The 25105-nt window shown below is 34.4% G+C and overlaps 1 protein-coding gene and 1 long non-coding RNA gene across 15 annotated transcripts; both read right to left on the bottom strand.

The window, feature by feature from the left end:
- Positions 1 to 162: 162 nt before the first annotated feature.
- Positions 163 to 10429, bottom strand: LOC130713046 (40S ribosomal protein S26-3-like). Its single transcript, XM_057562850.1, is given in 3 exon segments — positions 163 to 458; positions 461 to 548; positions 10166 to 10429. Coding segments are annotated over 3 exon segments (648 nt in total).
- A 3188-nt stretch (positions 10430 to 13617) lies between these two features.
- Positions 13618 to 20960, bottom strand: LOC130711247 (uncharacterized). Of its 14 annotated transcripts, none has more exons than XR_009010631.1 (10): positions 20591 to 20960; positions 20363 to 20519; positions 19995 to 20110; positions 19712 to 19881; positions 18612 to 18749; positions 18082 to 18471; positions 17106 to 17751; positions 16727 to 16858; positions 16455 to 16596; positions 13618 to 14291 (listed from the first exon to the last, which is right to left on the bottom strand). It is a non-coding gene; the product is annotated as an uncharacterized LOC130711247 (long non-coding RNA). The 14 variants fall into 14 exon arrangements; XR_009010629.1 differs by having other exon boundaries at positions 16727 to 16839; XR_009010624.1 differs by lacking the exon at positions 17106 to 17751 and having other exon boundaries at positions 16727 to 16839; positions 18082 to 18239; positions 18363 to 18525; positions 20591 to 20955.
- Between the last annotated feature and the right edge of the window lie 4145 nt (positions 20961 to 25105).

Below are 25105 nucleotides of genomic sequence, written 5' to 3'. Positions count from 1 at the left end.
CAAAACAGCCAAATAATAACAAAAATGTTGCTACCGTCCAAGACACAACTACAAGGAAACATAAAACCCCTACACAGAATTGAATTTTTAAAATTCTATAGGGAATTCAGGTTCATAATATGAAATTGATCCAACAAGGTAAAAACTCTTCAAATTTGCTTTCTAGGCACAGGGAGGTGCTCCTACACCAGTAGGACGAGGAGCTTGACCAGGTTGGCCGGGTCTTAGGGCATCATACCTGCGCCTGATGAAATGCTGTGGTGGGTCACGCTTCCTCCTATTAGTGCGAGAACGAACTCTCACAACATGAGAGTGGATAGCACAATAAACACAGTACTGCATCTTCACATACAAATTAGGGAGTGTGTACTGATCATAGACACACACTTCCTGAACATCTCTAACAACAGCCTGTTCAACAATGTTCCTAACAAGGAATCGCTTGATTGCCTTATCCTTGGGCAGCATTTTCCACAGTTGGAGCATCAGATGAATTTGACATGGCCACGACCATGCTTATTGCGGCCACAATTCCTGCGGTTGAATGTCTTGATTGCCGAAGGTGAGAAGATTTCTCTCTCGCTCGCTCTCTCTCTTCAGGATTTAGGGTCTCCGGCTGCTGAGAGTGTTGATCGGTGAATTGATCTTACCCTATTTTCTATCTGTTTGGTTGTGTAGAAAAGAAGGAGAAATAATGTATGTAAGGAGAAAACACAAAACCCAAAGGTGTATGTTGAAGAGATCAAGTGAAAAGAAAAGTAAGAGAAATGAAAAATGTATGTTTGTAAAATGATAAAAGTATCCATGCCTAAAAATAAAATAGGACAGTTAAACTTTTTTTAAAGAAAATATGGCTATAAAAATTTAGTTAAATTTTTGCTGTTGTTATTATTAAATATTTATTATATAACTTTTTTATTTTAAAATATAAAGAAAAAGGGTATTTTGGTAACTTTCCAAAAAGTAATGTCCCCTAGCCATTTTATGCGGCGTAAGAGCATCTCCAATGCTGGTTCCTTAGACCAGCTGGAAATGCAAAGGATCTGTCCTTATTTTTTGACAGCATTGGAGTTGATCTAGTTGGCACTTTGGTTCCTTAAAAATAAATATGATTTTTGGTTCCTTAGCTTAAAAAATGAATAATTTCTCTCACTTGCTTCAATGGATTTTAGAGGGAAAGGAAACATAACGAACATCAACAGAACAAAAAGGATAATCATGAACCACAACTCTAAGAATTTATTCAACAATAAAATAATTACAAAATTATAATCAAATGTTCATAAGATGAATAAATTTATTTACAAAAGATGAATTTATTTACATCGAAAAAAGAAGAATAAAAAAGCACTGAAGCTGAATGGGTGTGTTCTTGACTGTGTGGAAGAACAGAAGCTCTGATCCGACTGTTTTTGCTCCGATCTGAGAGGGAGATGAGAGAGTTTCAATAGAAGAGTACAGGAACATATGAAAATCAACAAAATCAACATAAACTTACCTCAAATCGGCTTGCATGTGTCAAAAGGAAGCTCCTTTGCGAGATTGAAGACCTTGAAAGTATGAAACAAAGGCGATAAGGGTCGGATCGTGGCCAGAGCGGGGCGGGTTGGGGGCGTTAAAGTTGCTTTATGAAATAGAGGCGATGGGGGCCAAGTTATCGGAGTTTTTTTTCCGGCAAGGACGATTCTTGACTATTTCTAATAGTTTCAGGGATGAGTTTTGGAAGATTTTCCGACAATGGACGAAAATCAAAACTCACTCAAAGCACATGGACCAAAAACATGTTTAAACCTATTTAAATTGAATTTTACATTAAATTAATAAAATATGAGAAAAATAATTTTTAGATTAAATTATGTGAAAATTTTGATTCTTATATGCAATAAATAAATAATTATTATAATTTGAATTAAAAAATGTCCCTGCTTTAAATATAGATAATAAAGCATATACAAATTATTTATACTTTTGGGGAATATCTAACAGACTTTTCTTGGTAAGCGTTAGCGGCATGTTACAACTTACAAGTTACAACATATTTTTGAAGAGATTAATTTCTATGTATCAACGGTGTAAAAAGTTTTACACCACTATTTAATCACAACCTTTCATTTTCTATTTTAGATATTATTAAATTTAAAATTAATTGTGAGCTAATAAAATGAAGGGATGTGATTGAATAATAGTGTAAAAGTTATTTACACCGTCGATGCATAGAAATTAACCTCCATCAAAATACATTACTTAACACTGTGTTTGTTTCTATGGAAAACTCAGGAAGGAAAAAGGATGGAAGGGAAAGATGAAGGAAAAGGGAATCTTGACATGGAGGCATGAAAATAGAGGCCGGAGGAAAACGGAGGATGAATAGTAGCATGTCAGATTTCCTTGCAACATTGGACGGAAAATGACTTGGGAGAAGCACTTCAGCATAATGACATTACTACCCTTTGTTTTGTCAAAGTATTTTGCAGTAGTGAACTTGCTGTCAGCTAGTGTGCATGTTCTCTTCGGTCTTCACATATCCTTTCTCTTTTTATATATATTTTTTTTAAGGTGCCACCTAATATGCACTTTTTAGTGGTGCAACCTTGCACCACTATATAAATTGTCCATTTTACCCCTGTTAAAAAAAATTATTTTATAAAAAGAAAAAAATATTGGTATTACCGGGTGGATTTTGATGGGATTAATTTTTTGAGCAGGGGTAAAATGGACAATTAACATAGTGTTGCAAGGTTACACCACTAAAAAGTGGTGGATATTAGGTGACCCTTTTTTTAAACTTGCGGTGGGTACTGTGTTTCATCCTTTTCGTAAAGCATAACATCAAATAAAATGTAATAATACAAAAATTTGATTGCTTTTTTTAATTTACGTAACATTCATAAAAAAATACAAATAATGTGTAAGGGTAAACTAGTAAATACTTAATCACCTTTATTTCTCTTTTATTACTTTTCCATCACCTTTCCTTTTTTTTTCTCCTAATTCAAACAACTCAAAAATCACCTCATTTTTCACTTATATTCTTCCCTCTTATATTCTTTCCTCTTATATTTTATTCACTCATTTTCACCTCTCCATTCAAAGAGAGCATAAGTTCCAATCAAATACACCAAAGAGTAGCATGGTTCGCACATTGCCTTGGAATTATGTTCTTTTACTCTAACTATGAAAGAAAATCATCAAGGACACATGCAACCCAACATTCTAAAAAATATCCAAAACTGTAATACATGTTATACTACTGAAAAATAACCTCATGAATAGTAATAATTAAAAGGACGAACGGGTGGTTGTTCAAGCGATACATGTTTAATTCCCCTTAAGCAAGGTCTCGGGTTCGAATCTTGTGGATGGAAAAAAATCTCCGCTAGGAGAGTTAGCCCCATCACGATGTGAATGTTCCCGGCTCGAACAAGATTGCCTCCGAAGGAGAACACATGTCTTAGATAAAAAAAAAGTAATAATTAAAAGGAATGGCAAACTAATCCATCTCCAAGATTTGCATAGCAGTTATACTGTTTAAAAAGGACACCTCTCCATTATCTGCCACAAAACTACTGCGCCGATTTCTTCCTTGCTTCAACACCAACTTATGCTCCAACTCCTTACCAATTCCATATATTCACTCCAATTGACATTCCGAGCACTCTTTCTATTACATCATATAAATGATAAGTGTGTGTATGGAAAATTGGTCACTTCTCACATTTGAGTGAGAAGTGATCAAATGTGAGAACTGAGAAGTGATTCTAAAAGAAGCTAGCTAGCTTTTGCGTGAAAGAACTAAAAGCAGATAATAAATTTGACGTTCACCCAAATCCTCATAATCTTCAGTTTTCATTGCTTACACAAAATCAATAAGGTAAGTGGTTTTCTAATATTAGCAACATCTTCCAAGATAAAAGATAAATCACCATAATAATATGCTGCAAACGCCAAAGACCCAAAAAATCGTAGAAAATTAAACAAGAGATAATTTGAGCATAATCCGAAACTGCCCCAATCACCACTCCTCGCTCAAATGAGCATAATTCGAAAAATAATGAAGAATATATATGTTTTTATATATATATATATATATATTTTATATATATATATATATATATATTTATTTATTTATGGGAAACACGCAATATATTAATCAGCCAAAGAAGGAGTCAAGAATATCTTTGAAGTTATGCGAGCAGCGAACACATGGTGAAGTGGAAGCCGTATTTTTGGTTAAGATAAAATTAATTATTATTTCATATTCTTTTAGTTACAAGAGGGAGATAATCATTATTGAGATTAATTTCTATGCACCGACCATCATTAAATCACAACCTTTCATTCATCATTATTTCATATAAAGATTCTTAAGTACTATAAAATTAAAAAATAAAATAATAGAAGTTTAAAGTTAAAATATTCTTAGTAGAGTGGCTAGCTTGCGACCGATATTGGCTTCTTTGCAGCCTCAGTTTTGTGGGATGGTGGAGATGTTGGGTCTTGACGTCATCCTCTTGGTCATGTGATTAAGGTCAATTTTGATGTCTCTCTCTTCATCAAATCTAGTTGGCCTTGGTCTCATTACACGTGATAGTCATAGTTACATTTTGGCAGCAGTGACGACTTCTCCTGTTGAGGTTTAATTTGTCCCTAGTTTGTGCTGAGACTTTTGGCTTCAGTTTGGGTTTTATCCATGGCTCATGATCTCTGTTTCCGTTAAGTTTGATTTGAGATTGATTGTCTTCAGCTGCTAGAGGCATGCAAACTTTCTTCCAAGGGCACGTCTTATCTGACCTATATGTGATTTGGAATTGTCGTGATTCAACTCTTAGATTTGATTTCATTAGTTTATCTTTTGTCCGTCATACATAATGATAATATTGTAGTCTGATTAAACTTTAACTTCTTTTCTTTAAGTATTGTTGTTCGGATGGAAGATGTCCGTCAAAAGTCCTCCCTTTGAAATTTTTCTCTCGATGTAATGACCACAATGCCGGTTCTTCTACTTAATAAATCCATTTCATTTAAAAAAATAAGATGCTTATAAAATAATCTGAGTACATAAAATCATAAACATTTTATTGGTATATTCTTACTAGTACTCGATCTATCTATCAATATTGTTGCTCACTCCCTCCACTACACTACAATACATCACTTGTCTGTCAGTTGCTCCGACCTCACGCCACCCAAGTAGTATCCCCTCCTTGGTTGTTTCCTCCCCAACCCAAAACATCTACCTCGAAATGAAAATAAGATAGATAATTCATTTCATTATGTGAAAGACACATTTTAATTTGAGATTAATTTCTACCCACTGATAATGTAAAAAGTTTTATATAATCATTCAATCACATCTTTCAATTTCCTATTTTAAATATTATTAAATTTAAAATTAATTATGAGCTAGAAAATGGAGAGGTGTGATGGAATGACAATGTAAAACATATTTACACTGTCTGTGCATATAAATTAATCTATTTTAATTTATTGATTAATCTCAAATATAGTTTTGTGTCGTTAAATATAGGCAGCGTTTGGTGAAAGAACATAATAGAATGTAACGAGATAGAACAAGATAGAAAATGACAATAATGTTCCGTGCGTTGTGTTTGTTAACTCTAAAGTCGTGATTTTTCTAAAAAAAACTGAAACAAATGTGGTCTAAAGAAACTTTTCCAAATAATATACTTTCGGCTTATTTAAAATAATAATTTTTTGAAAAGCTGAAACAGACATAAAAATGAAAAAAATGTAAATTTTTTCTAAAATTACTTGAAACAAACACTCTGTAAAGTAGTTGTTTTCTAAATAATCCGCTTTCAGCTTTTTATTAAATAATATTTTTTCGAAAAGCATAAAAATAAATTTTTTAATTGAGTAAGCAATTTTTCTAAATATAAGCTGAAATATACACAATCAAAAGTAGTTTTTTCAAATCATCTGCTTTCAGTTTTTTTGTAAAATAATGACTTTTTGAAAAGCTGAGACAAACATAAAAATGAAAATGTGATTTTTCTTAAAAAAGCTGAAACAAATGTACTCTAAAGTAACTTTTCCAAATAATATGTTTTCACGTTTTTTAAAAATGATTTAATGAAAAGCCAAAACATGCATAAAAATGACTTTTGAATTGAATAAAAAGAATTTTTCCAAAAATAAGCTGAAACAGACACACTCTAAATTAGTTTTTCGAAATAATTTGCATTAAACTTTTTCTAAAATAATGATTTTTGAAATTGCTGAAACAAACATAAAAATTATTTTTTAATTGAAAAAAGTGATTTTTTTCTAAAAATATGCTAAAACAAACACGCTCTAAATTAGCTTTTCCAACTAATATGCTTTCAGCTTTTTTAAAATAATGATTTTTTGAAAAGATGAAACAAGCATAAAAATGATTTTACTAAAAATAGGCTGAAACAAACGCACTCAAATTTGTTCTTTTGTTATTCCTTAAAAAAATGATTTTACATTTGAAAAAATAATTGATTTCATATTAAGTGATTTTTTTGAAAAGTTGAAATTTATTTAAATTTGTCAACAAATATAATAAGTGCTTTCCAGTTTAAGAAGTGATTTTAAACTGTTTGAAAATCAACGATTTCCAATATAAATTATGAGCATTTTTTGAATAATATTTTTAAGAGGGTATTCCGTTTCATTCCACCATTTTCCACGAAAGTAAAATGTCTCAATTTTAGAGCTTTTTGTCCCGTTCCGGTCCAGACAAAAAACACAATAAGCATATAACAACAACCATATTATGTTCCTTTGCCTTCCCACTTATACACTAAATACTACCAGAGTTTTGATAATAGGCATCTCACTTAATCTTCTTAAATATGTGAGAAGAAATGAACCGTGAGAAGAAAGTAACCCAAATGTTCTTTTTTTTTTAAAGAAAACCAGTCATGATTGAATCAAATCTCTCTTTTTGTCTCCTTCTTAGGGCCTATTGCTCTATTCTGCTCTGACTTTGCTTTTGCCGTTTTATAAACACACCCATGTGCCGGTCAAATGGGAGGAATGTCCCCCCTCGACGTTGACACATTCCATAATATAAAATTGAGTAAAAATAAATTAACGAACGTTTTTGGTTACATTTAATCATTTAGAGTATTTTTTTATACATGAAATGGAAAATATAAGTAAAAGGAAATGAAATACCCTTTTTTAAATAAAATAATAATTAATGAAACAAAGTATTTGAAGGCATTATTTGGAGAGTTTACGTTGTATAAATGATGTTAGCTAAACTTTTGATTAAATCACTCTAATTTTATGTGGACCAACCATATTTAAGATAAGTGGGTAAAATTTTCTTATTTGATTTATCTACTCAAGAGTAATTTAGACAACCCAAAATCTTCCAAATAATGCCTTAAGTACATTCTTTCATTGATCAATGTGCATGCATAGTAGTACAAGATTTTCACCATTTTGAGATGAAACATACAAGGTTTATCTACTTGTTTTCTTATATTAACACCTCTTTTTCAGTACTTTTTTATTTATTTATTGAGACTAACATATGTTTAACTAAATTGGAAGTATGACGAGTTCGAACCCTGTAAGCAAAATTTGAAGGAATTCTCTAACTCACTAACAACTAACCACTAACATTTGCCTATAAAAGAAATAAAAATTTAAAATTTGAGAGTTGATAGCATATTTCGAAAATTTTAAAATATGAATCAATATGAACATTTGCGCTGTATGTATATAATAATTTTTTTTGAGGTAAAGTACTACTGATATATTAATTTGAGAAAGCTGAATCAGCCAGCAAATCAGTAGCTACAAAATGTGGAGGAAATCCCACCATTCGGGGAAATTGAAAACTAGCTATGAGCAGCTAAATTGTGAGCCACACTATTGGCAGACCTCCTCACATGAACAAGGGAAGAAGGTATTAAAACGGGAAGCAAGCAGCTTACAGTCCTCAATAACTGATGCAATTTTTGGTTGACAGTTAGCTGATTTTATCGCATGCACCACTACAGCAGCATCTGGTGCCACCATAACATCATTGATCTCTACGTGAAGCAGCCTTCTGAGGGACCATCACAACGCCAAAGCTTCGGCAAGCAGTGGATCCTGCTTTAGCTCTTCGAAATGAGATGCTGCATACATGAAGTCACTAACGTGCCCGCGCACCACCAACCCAAAATCCATGCCACTGTCGCCCGACCAATGAAAGAATATATATATAACTCTTAATAAAACAAAAATGTATTTATATATACTTAATTTTTTCAAAGAAATTTCTAGAGGTTTGAGGGGGCCAATGCCACCCTCTTCCCTCAAGTAGTTCCACCCCTGGAAACTGGTATATTTCTCAAGCATGGACAAGATGGATCTCTATACATGTGGAAGCCCTCTTTTATAGTGGGCGGATCCTCTAACCCTAACACTTCCGTCTATTACATAGTCAGCTGACTAAAGGGAGTAGACCGCGTGGATCAAGCTGGACGTCTTGACTTTTCCCTTGACCTTGCCGAGATTGCAGCCTATCCGACTGTTATGTTGACTCTCCCGTGATTACGGATGGATACCTCACCATTGAGTTGGCTCCGGAGTGATTGTGGAAGGTTGAGCCTCTATGGTGACTGCGGATGGTTGGGTCTCCGGAGCAACCCGACCGTCTTTATGGGGAGTGCAAATGGGTCTTTATGGTGAGTGCGGATGTCTGAGTCTCTGGAGCAACCCGACTGTCTTTATGGCTGGGTCTCTGGAGCAACCCGACTGTCTTTATGGTTGGGTCTTTGGAGCAACCCAAACTGTCTTTATGGTTGGGTCTTTGTGTCATGTCCACGCGCCCCAAGTCGTAAAATGATTCGGATGTGTCCCTTGGACTAGCTTGACCAGCCCAGTGATGGTAATGGTCGGGGTGTATTCCTTGGAGTAGCTTGATCAGCCCAGTGATGATAATGGTCAAGGTGTGTTCCTTGGAGTAGCTTGACAATCTCAATGATAGTAACATGTCCGGTCCAAATCGCGTAGCGTTCTACAATTATTAAATTTTCCTTTCTTTTAAGTAATTCTTTACCATCTCTTCATCAACTCTATACCATCACTCCAAGTAATTTTTCTTTCTTTAATGTAAGTATTAAATTTTATCCCATGAATTCAATTTGCATGTAAGGAAAAAAGTGCAGCTAAACTGAAGAAACGGTAGTATAATCCTTATTAGAATAATGTTCATATGGCTTGATGACCATTGATGATAGAGCATGGTCATGATCATGATGTTGGGTGGCATGGCAATAGTAATAAGACAAAAAAAGAACAAGAGGCAGCACCAGGTTGGTTTCCTTTCAGCCGCGCGCTACAACCTGCAGACACAACGTACAGCAGACACACACATTCTCTCTCTCTCTTTCATTCCCAAACCATATCACCATTCTCCATTCTCTTCATTCGACGTGTTGCTTCTTTTAGTAACCTCCATCCTCATTTATTTTTGGTTCAACGCCAAGTTTCTTCCAATGCTACTACGATAGTACGATAGAAGTATAAGGGTCCTATATAAGACTCATATTTTGCCCCCACCGTGGGACAAGATTATATTATGCCCCACATTTCACTTGTATCTTGTTGCTTTGTGCAACTCATCGATTATTAATTTTTAATTAGAGTGTGAGTATTGTGTGACACAGGCATGTGAAAATAAAAAAGAAAATTAATAGTTATAACTACTAGTACAAATGTAAAATTCACGCACTGGTACTGGATAATGGATAATTTTATTGTTAATTAAGGAATGTCAGTTACACTTATATTAACACCTCTTTTTTCAGTATTTTTTTATTTATTTATTGAGACTAACAGAGGTTTAACTAAATTGGAAGTATGACGAGTTCAAATCCTGGAAGGAAAATTTGAAGGAATTCTCTAACTCACTAATAACTAACCACTAACATTTGCTTATAAAAGAAATAAAAATTTAAAAATTGAGAGTTGATAGCATATTTCAAAAATTATAAAATATGAATCAATATGAACATTTGCGCTGTATGTAGATAATAATTTTTTTTTAAGGTAAAGTACTACTGATATATTAATTTGAGAAAGTTGAATCAGCCAGCAAATCAGTAGCTACAAAATGTGGAGGAAATCTCACCATTCAGGGAAATTGAAAACTATGAGCAACTAAATTGTGAACCACACTATTGGCAGACCTCCTCACATGAACAATGGAGAAGGTATTAAAACGGGAAGCAAGCAGCTTACAGTCTTCAATAACTGATGCAATTTTTGGTTGACAGTTAGCTGATTTTATCGCATGCACCACAACAGCAACATCTAGTGCCACCATAACATCATTGATCTCTACGTGAAGCAGCCTTCCGAGGGACCATCGCAACGCCAAAGCTTCGGCAAGCAGTGGATCCTGCTTTAGCTCTTCGAAATGAGAAGCTGCATACATGAAGTCACTGACGTGCCCGCGCACCACCAACCAAAATCCATGCCACTGTCGCCCGACCACCCCGCATCAACATTTACCTTCAAAATTCTAGAATAGTAATGTCATGTATATACTTTTAATGCTATATATTTATATGTACATGTTGTCTTCGTAACATAAAATTCCTACCTCCGTCACTAATTATATGTATATTTAAAAAAAAAAAAAAAACTACCCGTATGTCCAATACCACCCCATAATGATAAATATTATTAATTTATTATTTTTAATTAGTTTTAGTAAGTGGTTAAAATAATTAGTGTTTATTGGAGGTGATATGAATAGTTTTTCCCTGTAATTTATGCTTGTAAGCACCATGTGTCATGTAATGACAATATGAGTTTCATACATGGATAAAAAGAGTATAGGATTAAAGCATTATCGGGAATAAGGGTTCTGGAATAAGAAACGTCACCATGTTTGCGAGCGGCGAAATGTCAGGCTTGTCCGCGTAATATTGTGATCCTTAGGTGACATTGTTCTACTTTTTGCACTGCATGTGTGTGTGCGTGGCCAAAAGAGGAATAAAATCCTGAATATGGCTGTTTTGAATAAATCCCAACAAAATGACAAAAATCAATGGTGATTATGATTTATGGCTGAGGGGCGTAGCTGTGTGGGTTATTAGAACTAGAGTTTGACCTTGTACACAAGCCAAAAAGAAAGTGGGTAGAAATTAGAATCAGAGGTTGTTTTTTGTTTTCAATTATATTTACACTATCACTATCAGTGATCAAAATTAAACTCTTATATTAGTTCAAAGGAAAATAAATCTTAAATTTAAATAAATTCACAAAAACAATTGAATTAATGGTTTGGTTTCGTCTTTTCTAGTAAGAAACTGATTAATCGAGTAGACAATGCAAAAGATAGGGAGTACAATTAATTTAATTAGTTATCAGAAAGAATAATGCATGTTCATGGTTGGAAGATCATGATACACCATCATCATGCATCGCTCTTAATTTTGTCCATGACTAAAACAAAATTAAAGTTGGTGGCGACAAAACAAACAGGCGAAGGGAGCAATATCAGACTGCAGAGCCGGTATTTGCATTTTGCAGGGTACGTGTTACAGCTTTACAACAACCCCCCTCTCTCTTCTCTAGCATTGACCCCATTCTTCTTTATTCACATTTTCTAATACAGTCTCACTAACAAAGTATTAATTTTCAAAAAAACAACTAATAACCCCCAATTTTTTTTATCTTTAATCCCTAACATCGTATTTTGCAAATTTAATTTAATTTAATTTCTTACATTTAGTCCTTAGAATCATTTTATGTATCCAATGCATCAAATATTTCGAAACAAAATAAAGATTCAAGTATTTTATGTGTATTTAAATTGACAACCCCGTATTTAAATTAATAGACCGATCAAATTTGCTTAATATAAGGTACTTAATTAGCTTTTAAAAATTAAAGGATCAAAATCACCCTTAAAACAAAATCAAAGGGATTAAAAATACACTTAAATCCTCTTTTGTTTGGCTCTTCGTGTCACATTATGTAATATATGTCATTTGTCTCTCTTTTATTTTTTTCTCTCATTCTTTTAATTTTTTTTATGTCTATACCCAAATCCTATTAAGTAAAGTGACACCGTGAAAGTGTAACATTTTATCTATCATTTTCTTTATAAATAGTCAAAGAGTATAGGCATAAAGAGAGATGAAGAAACTTGAGAGAATGCGCTAGTCTACCAAACATTCAGTACACACAAAACCTGTCATGTGATTAGTTCAATCTTGTAGTATTATAGAAAAATACACAGTTCCAATTATAGGTGCACAGAATAAGTAGAGAACTTGAAAAAAAGTTTGGGAAATAATTGAAATAAATGGAAGAAGTTGAATTGAAATTAAAGATGGAGGGAATCTGTCTATTTAGCGCTTTAGAGCGTGAGGCATTTAGAGCTTTCGATATTTACTTTAGACCACACTATTTCCTTCAACTGATAAAAATTTGTTAAAAATCGTGATAAATACATTTCAATACCCTGATAATTAAATTGTGGACAAATGTCCTACGGTTTTAGCTGTGAAAATATTATCCCACAAACATAAGTTGGGGTAAAATTTGACCTAGAGGATGTCAATGACGATAACAATAGGTCAAGTTGGCAGTAAGGGCGAGGTAGCTGGAAACATAAGAGCTTTCGCATTATCACTGTTGATAACTACATGAGGAAAACCTAACGCAAGAATAGTTTCAATGTCTCGAATAACCTAAATAAAACTTATAAGCTAAAAGATGTACTCAAAATCTCAAATTATGGGAGACGCCAAATAACTAGTCACTTTGTACAATCTCGCAAAACTCCTCCTCGATCATGTGAGCTATCAACCATAATTGCTCCGTCGATGTTGAATTTAAAATCTTAAGGAGAGATTTCTTATATCCCATTTAATTTAAAGGTTTGTGTTATTTTAATTTCTTTATTATATAATCACTAAAATTTAAAACTCATTGTAAGCAAGTAATTATTTATTGGTCAATCATAGGAGTGCACAATTCAAGAAGGGTATGAAAAAAAAGTGATGATCTAATCTGTCATTAGTACTTATTTTAATTGCATCGAATGTGAGCTGGAATGGATGAGCCTTGAGGTTGAATGGATTTGGTTTTGACCACCGTTCTGGGCTTGTTATTTCTTGCTTTTTTCCCTTGTCATACACTGTAACTTTCCTTTTCCTTCTTTTCTGCTCCTGAGGTCCCTCTTTTTTTCAGATTATATTTGCTTGATTTATTCTTCTTTTAATTATTCCACGGTCTTTGTTGATAGTGCTATTGCTCTTTTGAACTGATGAAATTAGGGATGAAATTAGGGATTCACATGACAGGGATATTGCATCTTGATGCCACTTTAGTTATGATTAAGCCTTTTTTTTGGGTTCTACATGTAACATATAACAACTAATCACAATCCACTAATTATAAATCACTCGTCCTGCATACTTGGTGAATATGGACTAAACTCACTCTTTTGCCAAAATTGCATTCCTTTCTCATAATTTTATATCTGAATTCAAAAAAAAACTGTATCAAAAGTTTACATGAGATGCCCCTGGTTACCGCTGCTGCTCTTGTATTTGTATCCATTCATGTGCTCAATAGCTCAGTGTTTTTTTAAATTAGTTTTCTGGATTCTTATTTTTCTGAAACAAAAAGCTTTATTGAAAATTAACTGAAAATCATGAGAACATCTCTCTCATGTAAGCTACATAAATGAGGAACATGCTGAATACCCACACAAGAATGAGGAGCATGTCTATCACACCCCTGATTTGCCCATAAATCTGCCTGAACGATACCCTCTCTCAGAACATGCTGAATACCCACACAAGAAACCAAGTGCCATAAGTAGTCAAACTGGTTAATTAGTACACATCATTAAGAAATCCTCCATGACCATCCATCTACCAAGACTCCTCCACCATCCACCATTCCAAGATTAGAACCAAGTAAATTCAGCATTTTGTAAAGGGAAATCAATTAACTCTGCCTCCCCCACAAACTCCCTAAAACTTTCATCCCCCAAGCCTGCTGCATTTTCCCTCTCCCCACCTTTTAAAACAGTGTTAAAATCCCCTCCCAGAATTACTCCCCCATCATGCCCTCTCAAATGCCCCAATAACCCCTCATACAGTTCCTACTCTCCTCCCCTGAATGAGCCCCATAAAGATTCCCTACCATGAGGACAGCAACAACACCAGGCAACTTAACAAACAAAAGAATGTACCTCTCTTCACAAATAGAGTTTACCACCTCCTAGGTACCAATTCTCCACAATGTAGCCAATCCTCCCGCTGCCCCTGTAGCTGGAAATACCACACAAACCAAAAAAATGGATTTTCAAAGTTTTACTTATCATGTTGTTTTTGTTATAAAATGAAATCATGTTACTGTTATGCACAAACAATTATTAGGTACAGTGCAGATAACATAATGGGCATAATTTTCATCTTTGGTGAATACTTGCCAAAAAATGAATGATTCTTGCAGATAGCTATTGAAGAAGGCACAAACCGATATCTTGTCTTCCAAAGATGGTGTTCTTATATGTTTGCATGATGTTACCCTTGATGATACTACTGACATTGCAAAACACAAACAAAAGAACATACCAAGTCACTGGCTTTTTTACTGGCCATGATGCTATTCTTTGTTAAGCATGCTTGCAAATTTCCTTCGTAAAATTTGTTAGGAGCTTAATCTGATTGTTGTTGTCTACTGCATATGACCTAAGTGCATAAGCTTGAAATGTATCTCATTTTTCATGTTCTTAGGAATGTGTATCCGAATATCTGATTATGTTCTTATGGTTTCCGAATATCTCATTTTTCATTTTACATGTCTAAAGTAATAATTATTTTGGGCTTGATTTTTATGTTATTGGAGAAATATTTAGCCCAATTAATCAATTTTGTGTATGACAGATAGGTTTCCATACTCAATTAGAATTCTGCTGGAATCTGCCATTCGTAATTATCACCGTGCACAAGATGTTACTAAAGAAGATGTTGAGATGATTATTGACAGGGAAAGCTCTTCAACAAAGCAAGTTGAGATTCCTTTCATTCCAGCTCCTGTTCTCCTGCAGGTACCTCATTCCATTCTAGGTGCATAAGGAGTTGTTAAGTAATACATGTTCTTCATTTAATACCTAATGATAGTTTTTTTTGTGCAACAATTTCAGATTGATATTCCAGACCCAACAGATCCTAAACAGCAAGTGGAGTATCGGAAATGGAACCTCATCCGGGAACGGAGCTGTCAAAAGGCAATGGCGCTCCTCATCAAAAGTGGGGAAGAGCAAGAGGAAGAAGAGGAAGGTCTCCGATACCCTAGTTTTGGGGCATTCACCCTAATTGGGTCTGAAGCTTGGGCAAAGTGGAGGAAGGGGCCAGAAAACTACTACATCTTCAATGTGGACGGCTCCTATAACCGATTGGGCAAAAGAGCCGGCATAGGTGGCGTTTTGAGGAACCACATTGGAGATTTCAAATATGGATTCTTCTCCAAATACGTGGGATACAAGAGCGTACATGGTTTGGAAATTGAAGCTATCCTTGGGGCAGTAAGGAGAGGCTGGAAGATGAAGCTACCTCGTCTAATAATCCAAACAGACTGCGAAAGAGCTGAACTCTTGATTAATTGGGCTTATATACAACCCGGAAGCCCAAATTCAGCAAAGATATATGAAATACGTTGGTATTTCGCCCAAAAGCAAACATGGGATGCACGGCTCATTTTAGTCAAGCGTGAAGGTAACTTATGTGCTGATTTTCTGGCTAAAAAAGGAGCTAAAGGAGACATCAAGGAAGCTGAGTTTTATTTTCTCTACTCGGGTGTGACCAGCACTGGCACATCTCCGATCATCGATAAACTCATCAGCGATGGTTTTTTCAGGCGCTTCAGAAGCCTAATCCATGCAGATTTTATTGGACATTGGTACCAGAGGTTCCCAAATTAGTACTAGCTAGATTTGGTATTTAAATTACACTTCTTGGTCCCCTTTAGTCTCTTTTAGTATCTTTTTGTGGTATGGGGATATGAATCTGGTTTATGATGTTTCAATTTGCTCACCCCCTTCTAGGATTTGGGGTATTTCCACTCAAGGTTTTAGTTTCAGGCATTCTTGTTGCCTAGTTTCAGTTGGTAGTTTATGTAGGGCTTATATTGAACATTGACACTCACTTGGGAGAGTTTTGTTCCTAAGATGTTGATCTTTAATCTAATCGTATTTCTCTTTCCTAAAATAAAATTCCTCCGTTAATTTATCATCCAATTCATGTGACACATCACAAACTAGGCAGTCAGGCAAACAAGGTTAAATATAAATCAAGCAACAGAAGTCAAAAAATTGGTTTCAAAGAGCTCCATCAGATTGAAAAATTATCATAGAGAATATCCAAGAACTGAAGTTATAAGGATAACTCATAATTACATTATAAATGGTATAAAGTTCAAAGAAGACCTACCACGTCTATCATCAACTTTATCTCTGGCTCAGCCAGTTTTGAGCCAACCTTCTGCAAACCAGCCTTCAGCTCCTCATATGTTAGTCTGCCATCTTTGTCAACATATCTTTGATTATTTCTACCTCTTCAAGGGATAAATGTTCTGCAATTACCAGTGGCATTTATTCAAAGAAACACAAATCACCAACATTTAAATTTTCTTATTGCTTCAATAAACACAGAACTGAACTCAACAATCAGTCAATCATGCATCAACCACAACAGATACTAACCCGGAGAGCTCTCCTCTTGAATCTATTCATTTCAGAGAACTGCCTAAGCCATCCTCACAATATCTCCTAATGGTACATTTGAAGCTTTCTTTGCATTTTGTAGCAGGAATGTTCTGCAACCATAATAGACAACTGTGCATATTTAGAATAACTTTCTATATCAGGTAGTTATGAGGGTTCAAATATGCAATGATTTTTTTTTTGAGGGGGAGAGGCTATGGGACAAATGGTCTAGTGAACAGGAGAATATTTCTCTTAAAATACATGTGAGATTATATCATGAAGCAAAAATCCAATGCAGCATTTTTACAGTTACTAACATTACTGGTTGTGTCTGTTAAACTGGTGCTGTTTTGTATTGAGAAAGGGAGAAACTTACATACAGTCCCATTGGTGCTGTTAGCACTGTTGCCCTCTTAAAATATGACAACTGGACTATCGTGCTCACCTAATCTGTAAGCCTAATTCAGTCCGTTAAGTCTTTCGTATTTCTGGTTTATTCTCCACTAACCCACTCGTCTATTCTCTCTTCAACCACACCACTAATCCACTCTCTGTTTTTCTTCCATAGCGAACTCATCTGGATAAATCCTGATCAACTATCATACTCTTCAATTCAGGACTCCATGTATATGCATATAAAAGCCATATTTTGTCGCCAAATATTAAGTTCAATGGTAAGACACAGAGGGCACTTAGCAAGAAATCTGATATTTGTATGATGAGGCCCAACCTACACTCCCCACGCAAAACAAATTCAATTGAAACGTAAATAAAAGGATGCGCAGAAATTCGGAGTTAATAAACACAAATTCTCTGGTGATTTTCCAAAACTTGAATTGAGGGCGAAATCGAGAAGAATTTGCGAAAATTGAACGCTAGATTTGGCAAAAATTGAACGTCTGACTATGCCCCCAGAAGAAGCATCTCCCTGATGCGGTGGGAGAAGTGATTGCTCGAGATCGTTTTTCTTTCGAACCCATCACCGCACATCCTTGCACAGAGAAACAGTGTTGTGGTTGATCCTGAGAGAAAGATGACCAAAACAACGATAACGGATCTGTGACGGTGTGAGATAATGTGTAAATAACAATCCACATGTTTTATTACTACTTGTGAACAGTAAAAACAGGACCGAAGCAACTGCACCTAAGTTCTGCCCATACTAATAACTAGGAAAGAAAAACCTTCACCCCTGGAAAGCACAACAACTTGCTCATCATAAAAGTGCACAAATGTACACTCTTCTAAGAAATCAAGCATCAGATTGAAAAAATATTCATAGTGACAATCAAGGAGCTAAATTATATGGATCAATTATATTATAAATGGAATGAAGTTTAGAGAAAGGCTACCACGTCCATCAGCAACTTTATCTCTGGGCAAGCCAATTTTGAACCAACGTTCTGCAAACCAGCCTTCAGCTCCTCATATGATACGCTGCCATCTTTGTCAGTATCCGTCAAGGTAAACATGTCTTTGATTATTTCTACCCCTTCAACAGATAAACGCTCTGCAATTACCGGTGGCATTTATTCAAAGACACACAAATCACCAACATTTCAACTTCCATATTGCTTCAATAAAAAACAGAACTCAACTCAACAATCATGCATCAACCACAGTAGATGCTAACCCAAAAAGATCTCTTCTTGAATCTTTTCATTACTGAGAACTGCCAAAGCCTTGTCCTTACAGTAATGATACTTTTGAAGCTTTCTTTGCATTTTGCAGCCAGGGATGTTCTGCAACCATAATTAATAAACGTGCAAGTTTCCGGTGCAGCATTTTGAAAGTTACTGAAATTTCAGGTTGAGAGTTATCCTCATAGCAGCAAAATAGTTTTTAAGCATGAATGTTTATCAACACCTCAGATTACACTTACCATTAAGCAGGATGAAGATGAACAATAGAAGTACCTGCCCAGAATGGAGGCACCCCAACCTCAGGTCCATAATTCCTCTTCAATACCTCAGGTGACATATAGTAAGGACTCCCCACAATCTCTGAAAATCTCTCCCCCCTATCAATTAAACCAAAAAACTATCATAAGCACAATTCATCAAACCAAAACTAAACAAGACCAAAATAGAAAGCTAGCCACATTTCATTACCAATACCAGGTTTAGAAAACACAGACTCCAAAATCAATGGCTTTCAGAACTGAATTCTCTTTCTTATTAGCAAAGAGGAAATTCTCAGGCTTAAGGTCTCTATGTGAGGTTGAGTCTAGTAAACTGGTACTGTTCATAATTGAATAGAGATACTTTAACATGTACTACCATATTGGTCTGTAGTATAAATAGAATATCGAAGGACAATGGATTTCATCAACTCAATAACAACAAATCAGGGTTTGTTTTTTCATGATTCAGTCTCTGAACATTTTCTTTAATCTAAGGATAAACTAAAACAATCTTCCTACTCATACTGACAAATTTCAAAAGTAATTTTTGAATAGCAAATGTAATGGTAAAACAAAGTCTCCATAAGTATATCAGGAAATATTGACAATATACGCGCGCATTGTAATTGGCCTTTATCATTATGTGATGTGATGCGACACAAGATCCAAAACCAATTATGTGCATGTTTAGATACACAGTAGATTTTCACATTAAAAAGGAGAACTGTTTATCGGAGAAGCTACTCCTAGTGTGGTAGCAGAATTGATTCTGAAAGATCTGAACGTGAATCCAAACATGCTATAAGACACATTTTCCCTACACATGTAGACCAGGAAGTCAGGCACACAACAGGTTAAGTAGGAAAGGGAAAATCTCCATCCCTTGAAAGCACAACATCATGTTCATTATAATGGTGCAAACTGCGCACCCTTCTAAGAAATCAAGCGACAGATCTCCAAAAACAGAGTTTTTTCGAAGAGCTCCATCAAATTGAAAAATAATCATGGTGACCATCAAAGAACTAAAATTATATTGATCAATTACATTATAAATGGAATGAAGTTTAGAGAAAGCCTACCACGTCCATCAGCAACTTTATCTCTGGCTCAGCCAATTTTGAACCAACCTTCTGCAAACCAGCCTTCAGCTCCTGATATGATACTCTGCCATCTTTGTCAGTATCCATCAAGGTAAACATATCTTTGATTATTTCTACCTCTTCAACGGGTAAATGTTCTGCAATTATACCTGTGGCATTTATTCAAAGAAACACAAATCACCAACGTTTCAACTTCCATATTGCTTCAATAAAAGACTGAACTAAACTCAATTATCATTAATCAACGACAATAGATGCTAACCCGAAGAGCTCTCTTTTTGAGTCTATTCATTACTGAGAACTGCCTAAGCCTTGCCCTGACAATATCTCCTAATGGTACATTTGAAGCTTTCTTTGCATTTTGCAGCCAGGAATGTTCTGCAACCATAATAAACAAACGTGCATATTTAGAATAACTTTCGATATCACGTAGTTGTGAGGGTTCAAATACACAACAGCAGTCCAGTGAGAAGGATAACATTCCTTTTAAAATACATGTGAGCTTCTATCATGAAGGACAAATCAAATGCAGCATTTTTACAGTTACTAAAACTAGTGTTTGAAAGTTAACCTCATAGAAGCAAAATAGTTTAAGCGTTAAAATGGAACACCACCTCAGATCACACATACCATTAAGCAAGATGAAGATTAACACAGGAACTGGCCATCATCCAATAAACCCATGAATTCACTAGTGAGCATACACAATCCGAAATCTGAGGCCAAGGCTCCCTCTTGAAGTCAATAACCCCTCTCAAAATCGCCAAAGCAACCCCTTGTTCAGTCTCTACAATAAACCAATGCAAAAATCACACTAAAATCCAAACACAGAACACAAAGAAACCAGTAGTATAGTACCTGCCCAAGACCCCACATAACAAAATATAAAGAATCACACCAGCACTCCAAATATCAATCTCAGGTGCCATATAGTAAGGTCTCCCCACAATCCATCAATAAACCACAAAACTATCATAAGCACAATTCGAGTCCGCGGGTTCACCTCCTTCAGCAGTCAGCACGCATTGCAATTCCCCATTGATCTGCTTCAGATTCAGAACCCGCTCACACCATTCAACAAACACCCTCTCTCTCCCTGAAGAAACAGAGTGGCTGGGTGTTCCGGTGATGGTGTCGCCGGTGAGTTCTCCGGTGGTCAGGAAGGTAAGTTCGGTGTGAGGTAGGAAAAAGTCCAACAAACATTCTTCTTGTTTGACTCACACAAACTTCTTTTTATGGAAATGACCTTTTATTTTTTTATTGTTTTTGTGGATCATTATTTTAAAATTGAATACAAAATCTTAAAGATTAAATGTTATCTTTACGCAAAGTTTGTATAATGGATTTAATTATTATAAAAATCTATATAATTCATATTTATTTTATAAACATCCGAATGCTAATAGCATCTCCGATGATAGTATCTAATGTTAAATATATACTCATATGAGTATCTATTACCATTGGAGTACAAATTCAATTCCAACATGACAAAAATGAGTATGTGGGAATAGATACTCCACACTAGACTTGAAATGTGAGCTTGTATTTATTACAAGCACTTACAATTAATTAAAATAGAGATAAATAATAAAATATACAAATGTAATGTTGATGGTGGGATCTAGTATAGAAACTTTTAAGAGTTGTTGGGTTGGAGTAAAAAGTTAGTAAAATTGGGTAGATGATGTGGCATTATGGGAAATTGAAAAAATGATGTGTAGATATTTTAGTGAGTATGATGGATGTAGATGCTCTAAGTCATCAATCCATTTAATGTAAAGAGTTATGCGCATCAGTTAAACCCCTTTACGACTTGCAGGTTGCATAGTTGTCTACTATATTGTGTAATTGTATTGACCAATTTAGTATGCATTTTCTCTCGAGCTCAAATATGTCTAGGAATGGTTGACATCTTGTGAGTTGGGGGAAAGCCACTCATGTGAAAAACTACTGAGGCCTAGGATTTAGGGAGGCGCGAAAAGATCACAGGAAATATGTGATACACTTGGTGTACCATCATTTAAAATCTTGATATATTCACACTTTAAATTTTTTCCACCTCATTTCCACACAATTTTATTTCGGTAGTTGTTATTTCCACCCCCGACATCTATTCATAACTCCTTACTAGTATTGATCTTGCGTCATGCACAAATAAAATAAGAGTACTTTGTCAAAATACATCATACATTTTTATATTTCCTATCTCGTTTTTCTTTTTTAAATACGTATAGGCGTGTCTTCCCACTTGGACCCGAAATTTGACAATCCATCATATGACTATGGAACACAACTTCCATGAAAGATCAATTGAAGATGGAAGGGGAGAGAGGAAAGACAGAGAAGTTCGAAAATGATGAAGACGCAGCCAGAGTTGAGGAAATTTCACATAGAGGATTTAGTTTGGGAATTTCACTTGGGTTGAATTTAGTTTGGTTTGAGGTTATGTTAATTAGTGAGGTGGAAAAAATTAAATTTAAAGAAAAAAAAGTCTCTGTAGTTTTATTAAACACGTGGCAATCACATGTAGGATCGGTGAAGTCATGTGATAAGGTCACTGGACCACCACCTTCGGCAAAGACTAAAATTAAGTAGTTTCACAAACAGTAGGGACATAGTTTAAACTTTGTTCCGCGGAGGGACCATTTTCAAATTTAGCGTATTATACAGGGACCATATTTCTTTTGCATCTTTTTAATTTTTTTTAATTAACAGATGAAGGTTTCTTTTTTGAAACAACATATGAAGAACTTGTTATTAGGCTTAAATATGTTTTGGTCCTTATAATATACCATATTTCTGTTTTGCATCTTTTTTATTTTTTTATTTTTCATTCTCAACAATCAAATATTATGTTTTTAGTCCTTGCTGTTAAGGTTTTCATCCAATTCTAGCGGAAGTCCACGTGGCAATCTGATGTGGAATTTCTAAGTGTTAAATATGTTTTTGGTCCCTAACTTATACATGAAAATCTGAAATGGTCTTTATAAAAGTATTTCATAGTTTTTAGTCCCTTACAAATTTTATTTGATTGTAAATAAGTCTTTATGACATCATAAAACATTTTTGAAAAAAAAGAGCATGCAGATTTACGTGAGTTGCAACTTGGTTTTACTTGGGAAAAAAGATGGAGAACAAGAAATGTTTTTGTTGGTTTTTTTACCCCGGTAGTGCAATTTCCACCAATAATTACGGATTTAGTGCAACCTTATTTTTATTTATAAGTTTGGTGTATATTGCCACCAACATTGGCGATACTTAATTTTTTTTTTCAAACATCGCTACCACAATTGATGATACATTATTTATTTATGTTTTTCATGTACGTCGCCACTGCTATTGAATATGTACTTTCATTTTTAATTGTTTTTCCAATATCGCCTATAGCAATGGTGATTCATAATTGTTTTAATTATATTTTCATATGTTGTCAATGGTGTTGGCGATATATCTTTCCCTGTTAATTAAAAGGCTTAATTGCATATTTGGTCTCACACGAATTGCATTTTTGCATTCTTGATCCTACAAGAATGAAAATAGGAGACAGAGTCCTAAACGAATGACTCTGTTAACATTAATGGTCCTTCCGTTAAAATTCCAACAAAGGTTGCTAAATACACCCCCCATTTTACTATTATCACCCCTATCTTCATAAATAAAAAACAAAAAATGAATTAAAAATTAAAAAAAAAACCAAAAAATTTCTTTAACCCTTTAATCTTCTTCAACCACTTCATCTTCTTTTTGAAGTTCCAAGCTCTGTTCTGTTCCATTTTGCAAAACACGGTGTTGAAAAAACTTGCAATCTTTGTCTTGAATCAAATGTCAAAACCAAAAGAAACCACAAACAATTTTCTTTTCTCTCTAGGAAAATATTGTTTCTTTCCCAGGAAAAAAAAAAGTTTGTAAAAAGTATGAAAGGTTCCTGACGGGAAGAAGAACATTTGTTTCATGAAAAGGTTGAGGTTGATGTTGCCAGGGGAAGATTGGGTCCCTTTTCTTCGTCATTGTGTATGAACATCCAAAGGAAGTTTGAAGCTCCAAGCTGCTTATGCAATATAACTACACAACCCTTATTGTGTTTGTTATATTGGGGTTATTCATTTCTGTTTTCCTCACAAATCAGTAATCTTCTTCTTTTCTTTTTGAGTAAAGAAGAAGATGAAGGAGTTAAAGATTTTTTTTGATTTTTTAATTTTTTAATTCATTTTTTGTTTTTTTATTTATGAAGAGAGGGGTGAGAATAGTAAAATGGGGGGTGTAGTAACCTCTGTTAGAATTTTAACGGAATGACCATTAATGTTAACGGAGTCATTCATTTAGGACTTGATCTGCTATTTTCATTCATGTAGAACCAAAAATGCAAAAACGCAATTCGTATGGGACTAAAGGTGCAATTAAGCCTATTTAAAAAATGTGAGGAACAAGTTAAATAAATTTGATGAAATAAGCTTGAATACTTTTTTTGTTTAAAAAAAAATAAAGGTTAGTTGGGCATATCCTAGAGTAATAATGTAATATGAGCCACTAAGAGTGGCTTTAGGATAAAATCAAAAAATGTGTCGCAAACACCATTGGCAACATATGAAAAAAAATGTATCATCAGTCATGGTGGTGATGTTCGAAAAACAATTTCGGTTCGCCTGTATTGGTGGCGATATACACCAAACTCGTAAATACAAATAAAGTTACACTAAATTTGTAATTATTAGTGGAAATTACACTACCGGGGTAAAAAAGCTGTTTTTGTTGGGATATAGATATGAGAAAAATGATGATGCACTGAGAGTGTAATTTTTTTTTACACCAATCAATCAGATTGTAAAGATGTGTCACGACAATTAATGAAATTAAATAAAAAATCAGATTTTCTCACATTCTTGAAATCTGATTGATTGATTGTGTCAAAAAACTTTACACCATCAGTACATAGAAATTAAACTCATATAGATATATAGATATCCTTGAAATGTAATGTGTGCCAAATATTTAGTTGAAATGTGTTTTGCCTAGTTCGAAAATGTGAAATTTCTTTTGCGCGCTAAATTTGGGAACGTGATAAAAAAAATTGAGATATCAATTCTCCGAGTGAATATGCATCAAGTAATGTTTCATCTTCTAGTACCATTGTTTCTGAAATTCAATCCTTGATTCTCTCTCCGTTTGTTAATTGTCAATTCATTAAGAGATGTGGTATCCAAAAGTACATAAATAAATAAAGAGGTGTGAAAATATGAAAATGTATAGAAAAATAAAAAGAGATTTAAAAAAAATGTATGGTAAGGAAAATTTTGGAAATTCAACAAATTTGAGAATAAGTTTAATATAAAAAACCACCTTAACCAACGCTTCTACCACCAAAAATACACG

Source organism: Lotus japonicus, chromosome 4 (assembly GCF_012489685.1).
Source record: "Lotus japonicus ecotype B-129 chromosome 4, LjGifu_v1.2".
Lineage (NCBI taxonomy): Eukaryota > Viridiplantae > Streptophyta > Magnoliopsida > Fabales > Fabaceae > Lotus > Lotus japonicus.
This window is presented reverse-complemented; position numbering and strand designations above follow the sequence as displayed.